The sequence below is a fragment of the Bombina bombina genome, chromosome 2, assembly GCF_027579735.1.
Source record: "Bombina bombina isolate aBomBom1 chromosome 2, aBomBom1.pri, whole genome shotgun sequence".
Taxonomy (NCBI): Eukaryota; Metazoa; Chordata; class Amphibia; order Anura; family Bombinatoridae; genus Bombina; species Bombina bombina.
This window is the reverse complement of record NC_069500.1, coordinates 1,227,509,852-1,227,529,596: the sequence shown is the minus strand read 5'-3', so window position 1 is coordinate 1,227,529,596 and position 19,745 is coordinate 1,227,509,852. Positions and strand designations below refer to the sequence as shown.

The following is a 19,745-nucleotide window of genomic DNA, read 5'->3' as shown; positions in this document are numbered from 1 at the left end:
TGTTATATGGGCAGGAAAGTCAAAATTAAACTTGCATGATTCAGACGGAGCAAATGATTTTAAGACACGTTTAAATTCACTCCTATTTCCCATTTTCAAATGTACTTTTTTTTTTCTTGGTATGCTTTGCTGAAAAAGAATATGTACATATACACTACTGGAAGCTAGGTGGTGATTGGTGGCTACACAAATCTGTCTCTTGTCACTGGCTTAACAGTAGTGCAGTGCTGCTCTAGAGCAGACTTTAACTATGCAAGTGTTAAACACACAGTTATCTACAAGCAATAGCGCAATAATAAAATGCCCTGAAATATTAGAGCCTTTTATTGTTTTGCACATATATCCCTTTAAACAGTCTCACTGTACAAGTGTCCAGCTGTACAGTGATAGGCCGCCTGTACATTTGCCTCTTGCGCATGTTACAAGCACCATGATGTTGCAAACGTTTGGAATGTGCACAGGAAACAAATGATGGGGCAGTTTATTTTACTTTAGAGGTGAGAACTTTTACAGAAGCATTTTTGCAAATTCATGTATACTGCAGAAATGTTAAAAATGTACTCAAACCAATTTATCATCCATAAAGTACACACATATTAGTATTGTTAAAACCACATGCAGCTTCTGCACAGTAAGGAAGTTGATAAAGAAATCATGCAGTTTGCCCACTTTTAATATAATATGTCATCCTTATTTAATCTGCAGCCAATTTACTAACAAAGATTTGATTGCCTAAATAATTATTTACTTATGTATCTACAAAAGTGTGTCACAAGAAGAGTATATAAATACATTGCAAACTTACTAAAGCAACATGATCGGCTAATGATACCAAAAAGTACTAAGTACTCCTCAACACCCCACAGTACCACCTTACATCATTTGGGAGCACATAAAATACCACCACCTGGGAAGTTTAGCAAGCCTAGTCCTAAGCCCACACACAGGTTAACGAGATAAACTGAGCATTTGTGTTAGCTGTACAACAGTGTATATTTAACATCCAAGTTAATGTCAGAATATAAATCTGCTTTATGAAACCTCTGGTGCAGCTTATGTAACACACAATTCACTAATAGGGCAAGAGTATAAAGGGGGTGTGGTCTGGGCTTGAGGGTGCAGAGCACGGCCAGTCCAGGATGGGGTTTTGACAAGTCTCAGGTTACACTGAGAGCAACAGGGACAAACATATGAAGGGCTGAGCTACCAGTGTGGGATGATCCTACAAACCGCAGGACAAGCCCTGCTAGTGAGTCATTTTAATTAAACTACAGATTTGGTTTAGGTGGCCAGTTTGCAAAATGTCTAGATCTTAAATTCCTGCAAGATTGTTATATCACAAACAACTAGTGTAATATTCATAAACTTACTTTATATGAGCTGTGCATGTAACAAGGCATCATGTGAAATTATTAGGCCCACATTATTAAACTCTTTATCATACATGAACTTACTAACTACAACCTGAGCAGCATGATTCCTTACTGTATAACTTTCTGCACTGACAAAAACAAAACCGTGAGATTCTCATTCTGCTTTGTGGTTGAACAATAATCTGAAAACAGTGAACGTTATTCTCCCTTCCTTAGAAATGTATGAACAGCCATGAGAAACAAGTAAACTGCCACCTACCTGTGCTTCTGGGTTTGCTGCAGGGGTGTTATCTCCAGCGCCAAATGTCCTTTTGCAGTTGTCTAGCCACTACAAACAAAACATTAATCATTACGATTACACTACAATTCCGAAGTGAACATTTTATTTGTTAGGAAATGAAGATCAGGAAATGGAAGCAGCACATTTTGAAAATACTGGCGGAGGGATACTCAAGTTCTACATAAATAAATTTAGGTTTGTACCTTAATGTTAAAGGGACAGTCTACTCCAGAATTGTTATTGTTTAAAAATATAATCCCTTTATTACCCATTCGCCTGTTTTGCATAACCAACACCGTTATATTAATATACTTTTTACCTCTGTGATTAGCTTGTATCTAAGCCTTTGCAGACTGCTCCCTTATTTCAGTTCTTTTGACAGACATGCAATTAGCCAATCAGTGCCCTCTCATTTGTAACTTTATGGGCGTGGTCACAATGTTATCTGTATGACACACATGAACTAATCCCCTCTAGCTGTGAAAAACTGCCAAATGCATTGAAATAAGGGGTGGCCTTCAAGGGCTTAGAAATAAGCATATGAGCCTACCTATGTTTAGCTTTCAACAAAGAATACCAAGAGAACAAAACAAATTTGATGATAAAAGTGAATTGGAAAGTTGTTTAAAATTACATGCCCTATTTGAATCATGAAAGTTTGAATTTGACAAGACTGTCTCTTTAATGCTTTAGATCACAATATAATTTCAGATGTCTAAAAATAAATGGTCCCCCCCCCCCACTTACACACACTCTGGTATTGCTCCTTTATCAACACAACTCATTAAATTTTTCTAGAAAATGCTAATTGTAAAATGTAGTAACAACGGCCTCTGGCTAACCTTCAAATAATGCACCAATGAGAAAAGAAGAATGTGTTTCCTTCACTGGTGCAATTTAATAAAAGCTACCCACTTAGTGAAGTGGTCTGCATTATACAGGGAGGGGGAATTCTCCAAGGAATTAAGTGCCAGATTCAATTAGTGACATGGACTCAAGGTCTGCTGTAAATTCAGTTTTCTTTCTTGATCTGACAGCAATCATTAATGAGTAAGTATTTTACTGAAGCACTGGCATATGCAATGAAAACCTCCAGCAGCAACTACAATACAATGATTGTCATACTACTGTGAATTGCAGAGGAGGCTAATGTCCAAATGTTCTGCACTGACTGTTCACTGGCTTTCAAAATTCACTACTTGATGTATCAAATGAAGTTTGTTATAATGTTGCTTCTTTTCTATTAATAAAATAGCTTTGGCAGCAATGATGCAGACTATAGAATCAATTACAATAAAATCTCTATGACGCACAGCACTGTCAAGCCAGGATCTGCAGTGTTCAATCCCAATAGAGTACTACTGTAAATTAACTAATGCGTGACACACACATATTTCCAAATACCTACTGGTTCTTAGCTTGGTAAAACATAGAGATTATGTGTTCTATTTATTTTCTTTATGTGAATTCTAAATGCTTGTGTCCATCAATTTCTACTGCTCAAATGGCAGCACATTTAAACAAGGGATATATTCCCCAAAGACAAAGTGCTTTCACAGATATCTATAACCCATAAAAACAAGGCAACCTTGGTGAATAACAGGATAAGACCCTATACCATGAAAAGTCAAATCCTTTCCTGAAATGCTGGAATCATCTGCCAATAACACAGTTTCATTTACTCATTAAGGGCCAGATTACAAGTAGAGTGCAAACATTTGTGCGCAGGCGATATCGGGTTTTCCTGTTTGTTTGCACGCAGGTTAAATTACACTGGTATTACAAGTTGAAAGTAAACGTGATCGCTTAAGCGCAATTCAAGTTAATGCTCATCGGGTTAGCGCGTCCTCAGAGCTGTGGTTAACCGTTTGGCAAAACAAAAAAAGTGTCAAAAAACACATCAAAAATACATTGCAAAGTACACTTACACACATAACATCACCATCTAATAAAAATGATTTCTAAAAAAAGTTATAAGGGCTCAATGATATCAGGTGTTAGAATAAAAAAAAAAAAAAAGCAGCCAAAAGGCTTTAACATTGAGATACATACATATATGTGTCTAAAGATGTATTTGTATGTGTATGTAGGTATTTACATATGTATATACACATAAAACACAAATACATATGTATACACACACACATATATATATATATAAATGCGCATTGGAGCCCTTAGCAGTTAAAGGGACACTGAACCCAAATTTTTTCTTTTGTAATGCAGAAAGAGCATGCAATTTTAAGCAAGTTTCTAATTTACTCCTATTATCATTTTTTCTTTGTCCTCTTGCTATCATTATTTGAAAAAGGCATCTAAGCTTTTTTGGTTTCAGTACTCTGGACAGCACTTTTTTATTGGTGGTTCACCAAAATGGGCCGGCATCTAAACTTACATTCTTGCATTTCAAATAAAGATACCAAGAGAATGAAGAAAATTTGATAATAGGAGTAAATTAGAAAGTTGCTTAAAATTTCATGCTCAATCTGAATCACAAAAGAATTTTTTTGGGTACAGTGTCCCTTTAAGTAGATGAAAACATGTAAAATCATATTTATGCAGTATTCATATTTAATTAAGTGTTATAGAGTGTATTTACTGTAAATATTTCACATTCCAATGGTCTGCACATAGCAGATTATGTTCTAAGTATTTGTAAATAGATATTCCTATAGATATTCCAAGATATATATATATATATATATATATATATATACAGTATATATATATATATATATATCTTTATGTATCTATACCAATATATAATAATGTATATATAAGTATAGATATATATTGTACCAAAATATCATCAGATATTTATATATCTATAAGTATTTATAAATAAATAGAACATATTCTGTTACGTGAAGAACATTGGAATTTGAAATAACATAATTTATGTAAGAACTTACCTGATAAATTAATTTCTTTCATATTGGCAAGAGTCCATGAGCTAGTGACGTATGGGATATACAATCCTACCAGGCGGGGCAAAGTTTCCCAAACCTCAAAATGCCTATAAATACACCCCTCACCACACCCACAATTCAGTTTAACGAATAGCCAAGTAGTGGGCTTTATACAAAAAAACATAACCACCATAAAATGGGTCGGTCTCATGGACTCTTGCCAATATGAAAGAAATGACTTTATCAGGTAAGTTCTTACACAAATTATGTTTTCTTTCATGTATTTGGCAACAGTCCATGAGCTAGTGACATATGGGATAGTAATACCCAAGATGTGGTACTCCACAGAAGAGTCACTAGAGATGGAGGGATAAAAATAAGAACAGCCATTTTCCGCTGAAAAAATTAAATGCACATCCAAAAAAATAAGTTTTTCTCATAATTGAAAAGAAAACACTTAAAACATAAGCAGAGGAATTAAACTGAAACAGCTGCCTGAAGATCTTTTCTACCAAAAACTGCTTCCGAAGAGGCAAACACATCAAAACGGTAGAATTTAGTAAACGTATGCAAAGAAGACCAAGTTGCTGCTTTGCAAATCTGATCAACTGAAGCTTCATTCTTAAAAGCCCAAGAAGTGGAAACTGATCTAGTAAAATGAGCTGTGATTCTCTGAGGCGGGGCCTGACCCGACTCCAAATAAGCCTGATGAATCAAAAGCTTTAACCAGGATGCCAAGGAAATGGAAGAAGTTTTCTGACCTTTCCTAGGACCAGAAAAACAAATAGACTAGAAGTCTTACTGAAATCTTTAGTAGCTTCAACATAATATTTCAAAGCTCTTACAACATCCAGAGAATGTAAGGATCTCTCCAAAAAATTCTTAGGATTAGGACACAAAGAGGGAACAACAATTTCCCTATTAATGTTGTTAGAATTTACAACTTTAGGTAAAAACTTAAACAAAGTCCACAAAACTGCCTTATCGTGATGGAAAATCAGAAAAGGAGACTCACAAGAAAGAGCAGATAATTCAGAAACTCTTCTAGCAGAAGAGATAGTCAAAAGGAACAACACTTTCCAAGAAAGTAGTTTAATATCCAAAGAATGCATAGGCTCAAAAGGAGGAGCCTGTAAAGCCTTCAAAACCAAATTTAGACTCCAATGAGGACAGATTGATTTAATGACAGGCTTGATACGGACCAAAGTCTGCACAAAACAGTAAATATCAGGAAGCTTAGCAATCTTTCTGTGAAATGAACTAGAAAGAGCAGAGATTTGTCCCTTCAAGGAACTTGCAGACAAACCTTTATCCAAATCATCCTGAAGAAACTGTAAAATTCTAGGAATTCTAAAAGAATGCCAGGAGAATTTATGAGAACAACATGAAATATAAGTCTTCCAAACTCGATAATAAATCTTCCTAGAAACAGATTTACGAGCCTGTAACATAGTATCAATCACTGAGTCAGAGAAACCTCTATGACTAAGCACTAAGCGTTCAATTTCCATACCTTCAAATTTAATGATTTGAGATCCTGATGGAAAAACAGTTCTTGAGACAGAAGGTCTGGCCAAGGTTGGCAACTGGACATCCGAACAATATCCGCATACCAGAACTTGTGAGAATATGCTGGTGCTACCAGAAACACAAACGATTGTTCCATGATGATCTTGGAGATCACTCTTGAAATAACAACTAGGGGCGGGAAGATATAAGCAGGTTGGTAAAACCAAGGAACTGCTAATGCATCCACCAACTCCGCATGAGGATCCCTGGACCTGGACAAGTACCTGGAAATTTTCTTGTTTAGATGGGAAGCCATCAGATGTATTTCTAGAAGACCCCACATCTGAACAATCTAAAAAAACACATCAGTATGGAGAGACCACTCCCCCGGATGTAAAGTCTGACGGCTGAGATAATCCGCTTCCCAATTGTCTACACCTGGGATATGTACCGCAGAAATTAGACAAGAGCTGGAGTCCGCCCAAGAAAGTATTCAAGATACTTCTTTCATAGCTAGGGGACTGTGAGTCCCACCCTGATGATTGACATATGCCACAGTTGTGATATTGTCTGTCTGAAAACAAATGAATGGTTCTCTCTTCAACAGAGGCGAAACCTGAAGAGCCCTGAAAATAGCACAGAGTTCTAAAATATTGATTGGTAACCTCGCCTCTTGAGCTTTCCAAACCCCTTGTGCTGTCAGAGATCCCCACACAGCTCCCCAACCTGAAAGACTTGCATCTGTTGTGATTATAGTCCAGGTTGGACGAACAAAAGAGGCCCCTTGAGCTATACGATGGTGATCTAACCACCAAGTTAGAGAGAGTCGAACATCGGGATTTAAGGATATTAATTGTGATATTCTTGTATAATCCCTGCACCATTGATTCAGCATACAAAGCTGAAGAGGTCTCAAATGAAAACGAGCAAAGGGGAACATGTCCAATGCTGCAGTCTGCTCAAATGTTTTGGAAAAATTTTAATCTGCCCCCCACCAGTTGAGCTGGAATGAGGGCCACACCTTCATGCAGACTTGGGGGTTGGCTTTGGTTTCTTAAAAGGCTTGGATTTATTCCAACTTGAAGGTTTCCAATTGGAACCAGATTCTTTGAGGGAAGGATTGGCTTTCTGTTCCTTATTCTGTCGAAAAGAACGAAAATGATTAGAAGCTTTACATTTACCCTTAGATCTTTTATCCTGAGGTAAAAAAACTCCCTTCCCCCAGTGACAGTTGAAATAATTGAATCCAACTGAGAACCAAATAAATTGTTACCTTGGAAAGAAAGAGATAGTAATCTAGACTTAGATACCATGTCAGCATTCCAATATTTGAGCCATAAAGCTCTTCTAGCTAAAATAGCTAAAAACATAGCTTTAACATCAATATTAATGATATCAAAAATAGCATCACAGATAACATGATTAGCATGTTGCAAACAAGCGAACAATGCCAGACAAATCAGAATCTGTTTCCTGTTGCGCTAAGCTTTCCAACCAAAAAGTTGATGCAGCTGCAACATCAGCCATGGATATAGAAGGCCTAAGAATGTAGCCAAAAATAAATAAGCTTTCCTTAGATAAGATTCAAGTTTCCTATCTAAAGGGTCCTTAAAAGAAGTACTATCTTCCATAGGAATAGTAGTACGTTTGGCAAGAGTAGAAATAGCCCTATCAACTTTGGGGATTTTTTCCTCAAAACTCCAATCTAGCTGCTGGCAAAGGATACAACTTTTTAAACCTAGAAGAAGGAATAAAAGAAGTACCAGGCCTATTCCATTCCTTTGAAATCATATCAGAAATAGCATCAGGAACTGGAAAAACCTCTGGAGTAACCACAGGAGGTTTATAAACAGAATTTAACCGTTTACTAGTTTTAGTATCAAGAGGACTAGTTTCCTCAATATCCAAAGTAATCAACACCTTTTAACAAGGAACGAATATACTCCATCTTAAAGAGATATGAAGCACAACGCAAATAAAAAAATTTGGCGCTAACAACATCCAGAAATGACGCAACTCGCGTCATGGCAGACGTAACCTTGTGCAAGGAAATCTGGCGTCAACTAAGATGCTGGAAATGACGAATTTGCGTCACCGAACATACCTTCACGCCCAAAAAATTCTTGCGCCAAGAATGACACAATAAATGTCAGCATTTTGCAACCTCGCAAGCCTAATTTTGCCAGCAAAAATTAATGAAAAAGCAGTCAATTTGAAGAAAAGACTATACGCCAGGTAAGAAAAAATAACTTCCTAAATATGTTTCCCAATTTTGAAACTGATAGTCTGCAAAAGGAAATATACATAAACCTGACTCATGGCAAATATAAGTACAATTCATATATTTAAAACTTTATATTAATACATAAAGTGCCAAACCATAGCTGAGAGTGTCTTAAAGGGACAGTCTAGGCCAAAATAAACTTTCATGATTCAGATAGAGCATGTAATTTTAAACAATTTTCCAATTTACTTTTATCACCAATTTTGCTTTGTTCTCTTGGTATTCTTAGTTGAAAGCTTAACATAGCAGGTTCATATGCTAATTTCTTAGACCTTGAAGGCCACCTCTTTTCAGAATGCATTTTAACAGTTTTTCACCACTAGAGGTTGTTAGTTCACATATTTCATATAGATAACACTGTGCTCGTGCATGTGAAGTTATCTGGGAGCAGGCACTGATTGGCTAAACTGCAAGTCTGTCAAAAGAACTGAAATAAGTTTGCAGAGGCTTAGATACAAGATAATCACAGAGGTTAAAAGTATATTATTATAACCGTGTTGGTTATGCAAAACTGGGGAATGTGTAATAAAGGGATTATCTATCTTTTAAAACAATAAAAATTCTGGTGTAGACTGTCCCTTTAAGTAATGAAAACATACTTACTGAAAGACCCCCATCCACATATAGCAGATAGCCAAACCAGTACTGAAACAGTATCAGTAGAGGTAATGGAATATGAGAGTATATCGTCGATCTGAAAAGGGAGGTAGGAGATGAATCTCTACGACTGATAATAGAGAACCTTTGCAAAGATTTCCCGTGAGGAAAACCATAGAATCAATAGGTGATACCCTCTTCACATCACTTTGACAAACACTGTACTCTAAGAGGAATCGGGCTTCAAAATGCTGAGAAGCGCATATTACAGAAGAAAATCAAGCACAAACTTACTTCACCACCTCCATAGGGAGGCAAAGTTTGTAAAACTGAATTGTGGGTGTGGTGAGGGGTGTATTTATAGGCATTTTGAGGTTTGGGAAACTTTGCCCCTCCATACGTCACTAGCTCATGGACTCTTGCCAATTACATGAAAGAAAACAAAATTTATGCATACCTGATAAATTTATTTATTGACACAGCGAGTCCACGGATCATCTAATTACTATTGGGAATATCACTCCTGCCCAGCAGGAGGCGACAAAGAGCACCACAGCAAAGCTGTTAAATATCACCTCCCTTCCCTCCAACCCCAGTCATTCGACCGAAGCAAAGGAGAGAAAGTAACAAGGTGCAGCGGTAGTTTATAACAAAAAACCCTGTCCTTAAGAAACAATAGGGCGGGCCGTGGACTCACCATGTCAAGAAAGAAAGAAATTTATCAGGTAAGCATAAATTTTGTTTTCTTTCTAATGACACAGTGAGTCCACGGATCATCTAATTACTATTGGGAATCAATACCTAGAGGACACAGATGATAGGGAGGGACAAGACAGGGAACCTAAACGGAAGGCACCACTGCTTGAAGAACCTTTCTCCCAAAGGAAGCCTCAGCCGAGGCAAAAGTATCACATTTATAGAATTTAGAAAAAGTGTGAAGAGAGGACCAAGTTGCAGCCTTGCAAATCTGTTCCACAGAAGCTTCATTTTTGAATGCCCAGGAAGAGGAAACAGCCCTCGTAGAATGAGCCGTAACTCTCTCAGGAGGCTGCTGTCCAGCAGTTTCATAGGCCAAGCGAATGATACTCTTAAGCCACAAAGAAAGAGAAGTAGCCGTAGCTTTCTGTCCCTTAATTTTTCCAGGGAAAACCACAAACAGAGCAGAAGACTGACAAAAATCCTTAGTCGTCTGCAAATAGAATTTCAATGCACGCACCACGTCCAAATTGTGCAACAGACGTTCCTTCTAAGAAGAAGGGTAAGGACACAAGGAAGGAACAACAATCTCTTGATTAATGTTCCGATCTGAAACCACTTTAGAGAGAAACCCTAACTTAGTACGCAAAACTACCTTATCCGAATGAAAAATAAGGTAAGGAGGCTCATACTGTAATGTAGAGAGCTCTGAAACTCTACGAGCAGAAGAAATAGCAACAAGAAACAAAACCTTCCAATATAACAACTTAATATCTAAGGAATGCATAGGCTCAAACGGAGCCTGTTGAAGAACTTTAAGAACTAGATTAAGACTCCAAGGAGGAGTAACCGGCTTAAACACAGGCCTGATTCTGACCAAGGCCTGACAGAACGATTGCACGTCTGGTACATCCACCAGACGTTTATGTAACAAAATAGACAAGGCAGATATTTGACCCTTAAGGGAGCTTGCCGATAAACCCTTCTCCAAGCCCTCTTGGAGAAAAGACAAAATTCTAGGAATCCGAACACTACTCCAAGAGTAGCTTTTGGATTTATACCAATGCATATATTTACGCCATATCTTATGGTAAATCTTTCTAGTCACAGGCTTATGAGCCTGAATCATGGTCTCAATGACCGACTCTGAAAATCCATGCTTAGATAAAATTAAGCGTTCAATCTCCAAGCAGTCAGCTTCAGAGAAACTAGATTTGAATGAAGGAAGGACCCCTGAAGTAGAAGGTCCTTTCTCAATGGAAGTCTCCAAGGTGGACAAGATGACATCTCCATCAGGTCTGCATACCAGATCCTGCGAGGCCAGGCCGGTGCTATGAGGATCGCCGACACCCTCTCCTGTTTGATTCGAGCAATGACCCGGGGGAGGAGAGCAAACAGGGGAAATAGGTATGCAAGACTGAAATTCCAAGGTACCGCCAGAGCGTCTATCATTTCTGCCTAAGGATCCCTTGACCTTGGAAGCTTGGTATTCTGCCGAGATGCCATGAGATCCAGCTCCAGCTGTCCCCATTTGAGAATTAAGCTGGAAAACACTTCTGGATGGAGTTCCCACTCCCCCGGGTGAAAGGTCTGACTCTGCTCAGAAAATCCGCCTCCCAGTAGTCCACTCCTGGGATGTGGATCGCAGACAGGTAGCAGTTGTGGGACTCCGCCTACTAAATTATCTTGGCTACCTCTGCCATGGCCAAGCAACTCCAAATTCCCCCTTGATGGTTGATGTAAGCCACTGAAGTTATGTTGTCCGACTGGAACCTGATAAACCGGGCCGAGGCTAACTTAGGCCAGAAGAGCATTGAAGATTGCTCTCAGCTCCAGAATGTTTATGGGTAAAACAGACTCAGACTGAGTCCATGTCCCCTGAGCCTTTAGAGAGCCCCAGACTGCTCCCCATCCCAGTAGGCTGGCGTCCGTTGTCACAATCACCCAGGTGGGTCTGCGAAAGCAGGTTCCCTGGGAGAGATGTTCCTGAGACAACCACCAAAGAAGAGAATCCCTTGTCTCCTGCTCCAGATCTATCCGTTGAGACAGATCCGCATAATCTCTGTTCCACTGCTGAGCATGCATAACATTCATTGATAAGGAATCTATTATGGTTCCCAAGAAAATTACCCTTGTAGTTGTAACTAAGGAACTCTTTTCCAAATTCACCTTCCATTTGTGAGATCGCAGGAAAGATAACATTTCCGTGTGGGATCTTGCTCGTTGAAAGGATGGCGCCTGAACCAGAATGTCGTCCCGATAAAGCGCCACTGCAATGCCCCGCAATCGGAGCACCGCCAACAGGGATCCCAGAACCTTTGAGAAAATTCTGGGAGCTGTGGCAAGGCCGAATGGAAGAGCCACAAACTGGAGTGTTTGTCTAGAAATGCAAACCTCAGAAACGTGTGATGGTCCCTGTGGATGGGAACATGCAGGTACGTGTCTTTTAAATCTACCATTGTCATAAATTGACCCTCTTGAACCAAGGGAAGAATGGAATGAATAGATATCATCTTGAAGGACGGCACTCTGAGGAATTTGTTTAGACTTTTGAGATCTAAAATTGGTCTGAAGGTTCCCTCTTTGTTGGGAACCATGAACAGATTTGAGTAGAACCCCAGACCCAGTTCCTGCATTGGGACAGGAACTATCACTCCGAGGTCAGAAAGGTCTCAAACACAGTGTAAGAATGCCTCTCTTTTTATCTGTTCTACAGATAATCTTGAAAGAAGAAACCTGCTCCTGGGAGGAAAGGTCTTGCTTGAACTCTAGTTTGTATCCCTGGGACACGATGTCCACTGCCCAGGGATCCTGAACATCTTGAACCCAAGCCTGAGCGAAGAAGGAAAGCCTGCCCCCAACAAGATGCGATCCCGGATCGGGGGCAGGCCCTTCATGCTGCTTTTGAGGCAATAGCGGGCTTCTTGGATTGTTTACCCTTGTTCCAAGACTGGTTGGGCCTCCAGGAAGGCTTGGACTGTTCCTGCTTGGAAGAAGGAGAGGAAGGCTTACCCTTGAAGTTTCGAAAGGAACGAAAATTGCTCTGAAAACCCTTCTGCTTATTCCTCTTATCCTGAGGGAGGAAATGGCCCTTTCCTCCCATAATGTCGGAAATTATTTCCGCCAATCCCGGTACAAACAAGGTCTTACCCTTGTAAGGAATTGCCAAAAGCTTAGACTTAGATGACACATCCGCAGACCAAGATTTTAACCAGGGCCAGTACAGCAAAACCGGAAATTTTTGCTCCCAGTTTAATGACCTGTAGGGAAGCATCCGTAATAAAGGAATTGGCCAACTTAAGGGCCCTTGATCCTATCCTGGATCTCTTCAAGGGGAGTATCTCTCCGAAAAGAATCAGACAACGCATCAAACCAGTATGCTGCCGCACTAGTCACGGTAGCAATACACACCGCAGGTTACTATTGTAGCCCCTGGTGCACATACATTTTCTTGAGTAACCCCTCTAATTTCTTGTCCATAGGGTATTTAAAAGAACAACTATCCTCTATGGGAATAGTAGTCCTCTTCGCTAGAGTGGAAATGGCCCCTTCCACCTTGGCTACCGTCTGCCAAGACTCCTTTATAGAGTCTGCTATAGGAAACATCTTCTTAAATATAGGGAATGGAGAAAAAGGGATACCCGGTCTCTCCCATTCCTTAGCAATAATTTCTGTAGCTCTATCTGGTACAGGAAGACCCTCCACCATAGAAGGTACATAAAAATATTTGTTTTGTTTACTCGACTTCTTAGGATTGATGACGATAGTAGTGGCAGAGTCGTCCAGGGTAGCTAAAACCTCCATAAGTAACAAACGGAGGTGTTCTAGCTTAAATCTGAAGGATACAACTTCAGTATCGACAGAAGGAATTACACTGAGTCTGAAATTTCACCCTCAGATGCTACCGAAGTATCTTCCTCCTCAGGCTTCTGGGAGGGAACATTCGGAATAGCTACGACTGTGTTCGCAACCTTATCTACTGATTCTTTACATTTCCTCTTGCACTTTCCCTGCAGCATGGCAAAAGCAGACAACGCATCAGATACCGCAGAGGACATGTGGGAAGCGATGTCTTGCAACGTAACTCCAGGAGGAGTAAGAGAGGAAGCGCAGGGCACTGGATGTGTGGACGATAAATTTTGGGACACTTGAGGAGAAAGCTGCGGCATATCTTGAACATTGTCAGAAGGTTCCTGAACAACATCCGCCTGTCAGGGTGCCAGGAATCAGACTGAGACGAGAAGTTCAAAAATAATCACACCATTATTAATAACAAAAAATAATAAAAAGTCCACAAGTCAAATAACAAGCCAGGAATCAAAACCAGAGCTGGTAGTCAGACGAGCCAAGTTAGGAGCCAAAGCGAATAGTCAGACGAGCCGAGTCAGGAGCCAAAGCGAGTAGTCAGACGAGCCGGAATCAGGAACAAGGAGAACAGCAGAGTCAGGAACAAGCCAGAGATCAGGAACCAGGAGGGACGTCAGACAGCCAGGTAATACACAGGAGCTCTCACAAAACAGGTCTGAGACAAGGCAAGGGCAAAGCATACTGAACAGAGGCCCTTTAAATAATAAGTGATAACATCACAATTCTGAGACTGCATCCTGTCTCACACAGATGATGTACACTAGTCTGGTCATAAAAGGAAGTGCAAGAAATGAGCAGCATCACACAGTATGCACCAGAGTCAGCAAGAGAGGTGAGTAAAATGGCTGCCAGCAGCACATGGCAAACAAAACAGGGAAAAAACCCTGACAACGCCCCAGACAATGTTGGCTCCGAAAAAAGTCTATCCCTGAACTGTAAAGTTCTCTCAATACATGAGGAACAGAAAGGGATTGGTGGTTCCACATTAGCTTTAAAACATAAAGAACATGTAATATCATGCAGGGCCTCTTGGTCCATCTTTATTCACAACTGAGCAGATTAAAATTAGATAAACCTATATTTTAACTTGAAATTACCCCACAAAAAAACGTTACTGTCTCTATAAATGTTAAATGTAACCGTTTTTATTTTGCTTGCAAGAAAAATCTTAAATCTTTACAATAAACACCAGACAACCTCCACACCTCAGCTGAGCCTTGCTGAGGTGCCTACCTGCCACCGGAGCGTATATTTCACAGATAGAAGACGTCCGGACTCAATCTAAATAATCTTTATTAACAAATCTGAGGCTGTTCTGCTGCATCACTATAACACAGTATATAAATACTTCTTAACTGCTAACACCGGAAATTAAGTGAGACAGAAAAAAAGGGAGCGCAAACATTGCAGCCTCAGCTGGCTCCGCCCATTGTGGGTGTATCAAAATGAAACCTCCCGGTCGGCAATTAACTGTAAAATAACGCCGTCGGGAGTAGTGAAACACACCTAACACATGAGCCACATCTCCTCATCCCCAGTGCCTGCCATTACTGCCCTCATAACGTAATCCCCAACTCACAAGGATAAAGTCCTTTTTTGTGTCCATTATTATAATTAAAGTGCCAATTGTCCTGTGTCCCCAGAAAAATAAACTTAGCACTTACCTTTAGAAATCTGCCCGGCAGCAAGGAAGCTCACTAGGTTTGAGAGGTCATCTTCCTCACATGGACCTGTGGGAAAAAAGATAAAGTCTGAGTAATCTTACTCAGGCTTTCAGTATTAGGGCAACATTAAATATATGGGAGGTGCAGTGAGGATTGTACCCCACCAGTTCCCATTGCTTAAAAGCCACCACTGCTCTACTGAAGAGGCTGATGTGGACTACGGCTACACCCTAGTAGAACAAACAACACAAGCTTGTGCTGTTAAAAAAAAAAAAAAAACTCTTGATTGAAGAATCTTTTCAAACACCTAACTTTACCACTTCCTTGCTCTAACGTAGGCAAAGAGAATGACTGGGGTTGGAGGGAAGGGAGGTGATATTCAACAGATTTGCTGTGGTGCTCTTTGCCGCCTCCTGCTGGGCCAGAGTGATATTCCCAATAGTAATTAGATGATCCGTGGACTCACCATGTCATTAGAAAGAAATTAATATTTTCATGTCAGGTTAGCGCACATGAGAATATGCGATTGTGTTTGTACGCAAGTTTTTTGCTCCATTATATCATATCATATGTGTGCGCGATATTGTAAAATTAGCTTTTAGCACTAGAGTGAAACTTTTTACTTTAAACTCTGAATACCAACGCAAACTGACACACGCAAAAATGTTTTTACTTTTAGCACAATTAGCGCACCACTTGTAATCTGGCCCTATGTGTTTAAAGGGACATGCAAGTGAATAATAAGCTTTCACAGTTCGGATAGAGCATGCAATCTTAAGAGACTTATCAAATTTACTCATTCCCAGTAAACCACTGCTGATCTGGGGTGGATTTTAACCAGTTTGCAGGGGTTAGACATAGTTATATAGAAGCAATAATACATTACAGCTTTTTTTGTTTCTCACTTTAATAACTGTAAGCATTGGTCGGTGCTACCCATAATAAACCATGCATTACAAATACCCCTAGAACATGCCATAAGTATTGCTAAGATGCGCATGTAAGAAGACAATACCTGCTCTGCTGCCTCCCTCTTGACATTATAGGTATCCAGGTGCTCCTGTAATTCTAGTACACTAAATTTCAGTGTTTCCAGTAAGTCGCTTGACACCAGCTGAAACAACATCATGTTAAAAGAAAGTAGCTTAGAAATTATTTTCAGAACTGTCAGCATTTTGTCTACCTCATAACTTGTAAACGTTTATTCCTTTTTTTAATCCATAAGTGGATAATTGATAAATGTACCAAGCATGGGCATCTGCAGACATTGTTCTGGGGTGGGGGAAATTGAATTATAAATACGTCCCGACTATAATAACGTTCATATACACAAGGCAAATGTTTCTATAATTGGACAGAAGTTTACTGTGATTATATACAAACAAATCTAAGATAGAAATACAATTAGTCTGATTTAAAGGGACAGTCAACACAAAAATTGTTGCCGTTTAAAAAGATAGATAACGCCTTTACTACCCATTCCCCAGCTTTGCACAACCAACATTGTTATATTAATATACTTTATAACATTTAAACCTCTAAATGTCTGCCTGTTTCTAACCCACTACAGACAGCCTCTTAATCACATGCTTTTGTACTTGCTTTTCACAACAGGGGACTGCTAGTTCATGTGGGTCATATAGATAATGTGTTCACGCCTGAGGAGTTATTTAAGAGTTAGCACAAAACAATACTAAATGCAAATCAATAGATAATAGTCACAGTCGTGATCAGGGGGCTGTCAAAAGATGCTTAGATACAAGGTAATCCCAGAGGTAAAAAGTATATTAATATAACTGTGTTGGTTATGCAAAACTGGGGAATGGGTATTAAATGGATTATCTGTCTTTTAAAACAATAAAAATTATATTGTAGACTGTCCCTTTAAGCTTGTTTAATTAGATCTTAAGTGTACTCCAATTAAATTAGCATTTGTGATTTTACCGTTTCTGCATCCACAAAGACAGTTGGACACTCTGAACTCGCCATCATCACATCCAAGGAACTTTTAAATTTAGTGCCAATTCGTTGCAGGCTTTCCCCAAGAAACATAACAGAATCGTTTGTTAATGCCCCGAACTTCCTTTGAATGGTCTATGGAAACAACATTGAAGCAACAATGTTGACAGCAAATACAACATCTTAAACAATTAAATCCATCCTGTATCCTGTCAAGAAACTTGCCACTCAATGCACTGTTCAATAGGCAGTGAAATGTACTTTATCATGTGATACAAAACAAATGGGATCCGCACTGACACAGTCTAAAGTAGGAAAAAATCTTAAATGTAAAGTAAGTCCGGTGCAACACCTAATGAGACCACTCTTGAAGTCCCATGGTTAAAACTGTATAACAGAGAATAAGGTGGCACACGAGATTTAAAAGGCTAAACCTTTATTTGGAGCAACGTTTCGGGGCTTTATCATGTGACATGACAATCTTAAAATAAAAATGTGTAGAGGAGGTGATAAAAAAAACTGGAAGGTGTTCTCTTTCCATGATGTTTCTGTTGTTATCATGTAAAACCTACTGACTAAACTATGCAACTACTGGGGAGCTGCATCTCCCATATTGTAATTTTCAAATAAAGTCAGTTTAAAAAACAAACAAACAACAACAAGAAAAAAAAAACCTGGAAGGTGTGTTGGAGAGGAGGAGACAGACAAACAAGAAGAAAAAAACAAGACATATAGAAGTGCTCGAGCTCAAAAGGACACAAAACACAAACGTTTTCTTTTATGATTTAGATAAAGCCTAAAATTTAAAAAAAAAAAAAAAAATCCAATTTACTTCTATCATCAATTTTGCTTAAATCTCTTGGTATCCTTTCTTGAAGGAGCAACAATGCACTACTGGGAGCTATCTAAACACTTTGTTAGGCCAATCACCAGAGGTATATATGTGCAGACACCAATCAGCAGCTAGCTTGCAGCTCCTGAGCCAGGATATGCTTTTCAACAAAGGATACACAGAGAATGACACAAATTAGATAAAAGAAGTATATTGAAAAGTTGTTTAAAAAATGTATGCTCTATTTCAGATATACTCAAACTTGGCCCTCCAGAGGTTTTGGAAGCACAATTCCCATGATGTTTAGCCAGCATATCAGCTGGCTGAGCATCATAGGACATGTAGTTCCAAAACCTCTAGAGGGCCAAGTTTGAGGATATCTGCTCTATTTAAATCATGAAAAAAAAAATTGGGTTTCATGTCCCTTTAAAATCTACAAAGTTGTGTGTGTTTCTGTTAGCTTTTCAAAACATTTATGCTTCTGTTTACAATGATTATTGGTTAAACACAAAATAGGGCTCACTAAATAGCACTAGTATTTTTTTTTTTTACATTTCTTTTAGGAAACGACAAATTCATTTCAATTGATAAACAGAAGCAGCGTCACACATCAAGACGCTAACCTGTTAGAAACAGGTTACATTATCTGACAACTGCATAAAGTGCTACAAGAACATACTGGAAGTTGTGTGAACTGACCTGAAACAGCCTAGAGAACACATGAAATGTATGGACAGCGCAGGACCCGTCAGTCTCTGACAGCATCTGATTGACATGACAGCGCCAAGCTTCTTCTTCATCAGCATAAGTCACTGGCTGGAAAGCAGCTAGTATAGCAGAAAGGAAAGGCGATGGTGGTGGTGACGACTGGACCTCTGCGAAGCAATCTTGCTCGCCATCATCCTGGCTGTAAATAGAACGTTCACTGGAATTCTTAATATGACTAGATTCATGATAATGGGGAAACAAAATATTTATACCACAACATTCTTGTTAAGAAAACCTGAGCCAGAAGACAATGTAAGTAAGAGAAATTGTAAGGTTTACTTACAGGATAAAATTGTGAAAAAGTCTTAGAACACAAGCTGAATACAAATATTTTATTCCCTTCTTGCTCATGAAAAAGGTAGGCATCTTCAGTAAGGAAAAAGTTCAACTGACAATTGTAAATGCGGTGCATATTTCCGTTCTTTCCTCATGTTAAAACGCAGAGGGAATACGCAATGAGTACATGCTGAAGATGGCACAAGGTCATTTCTGTAATTATCTAAAGTAATACTTTGTATGTAATAGGAAAAAGCTACAGATAATTTATTTTCATGGATAATCAATTTAGCAGATTATGCCACTGCACTAGTCTCCTGCCAAGGAATTTGACATCTGCTGTTACTGTTCAGCAGCCCAATAATCAATCATTTTGTATTTTTACATTAAAAGTCCTGCCCTCTATGAACACCTTAGTTCAACAGAAAGGAAAATGCACCTTTTTTGCATGAAAGTATTACAAATGCCACCACCCCAAAAATGTTTGTGTTAAATACACAATAAAATAACAGTGACCATCTCGAGCAGCTCCTTCAATTTTAAGTTGCACGGCATCATATAGCCTAAAATTTGATAAAAACTTTAAATGAACAAGAATAAACTTCAATGAGCAACTGGATATATTGCTTGTTTTAATATTTTTTAATTGAACCACAATTTATTAAATTATTTGTATATCGTTACTAAATGCAGGAGTAAAAAATAATCACACTGTGGAAAAAAAACCCCAC

General features: G+C 39.0%; 1 protein-coding gene across 5 annotated transcripts in view; it reads right to left on the bottom strand.

Annotated features, from left to right (window-relative positions):
• Positions 1-19,745, bottom strand: part of FRYL (FRY like transcription coactivator) — a 916,813-nt gene that overhangs the window by 20,416 nt on the left and 876,652 nt on the right. For all 5 annotated transcript variants that reach the window (XM_053703981.1, XM_053703978.1, XM_053703979.1 and 2 more), the window contains 4 exons: positions 18,670-18,877; positions 17,124-17,273; positions 16,195-16,293; positions 1,633-1,701 (listed from right to left, as the gene is read on the bottom strand). In XM_053703981.1, the coding sequence (XP_053559956.1) occupies positions 1,633-1,701; positions 16,195-16,293; positions 17,124-17,273; positions 18,670-18,877 (526 nt within the window). The remainder of the gene's footprint in view (positions 1-1,632; positions 1,702-16,194; positions 16,294-17,123; positions 17,274-18,669; positions 18,878-19,745) is intronic.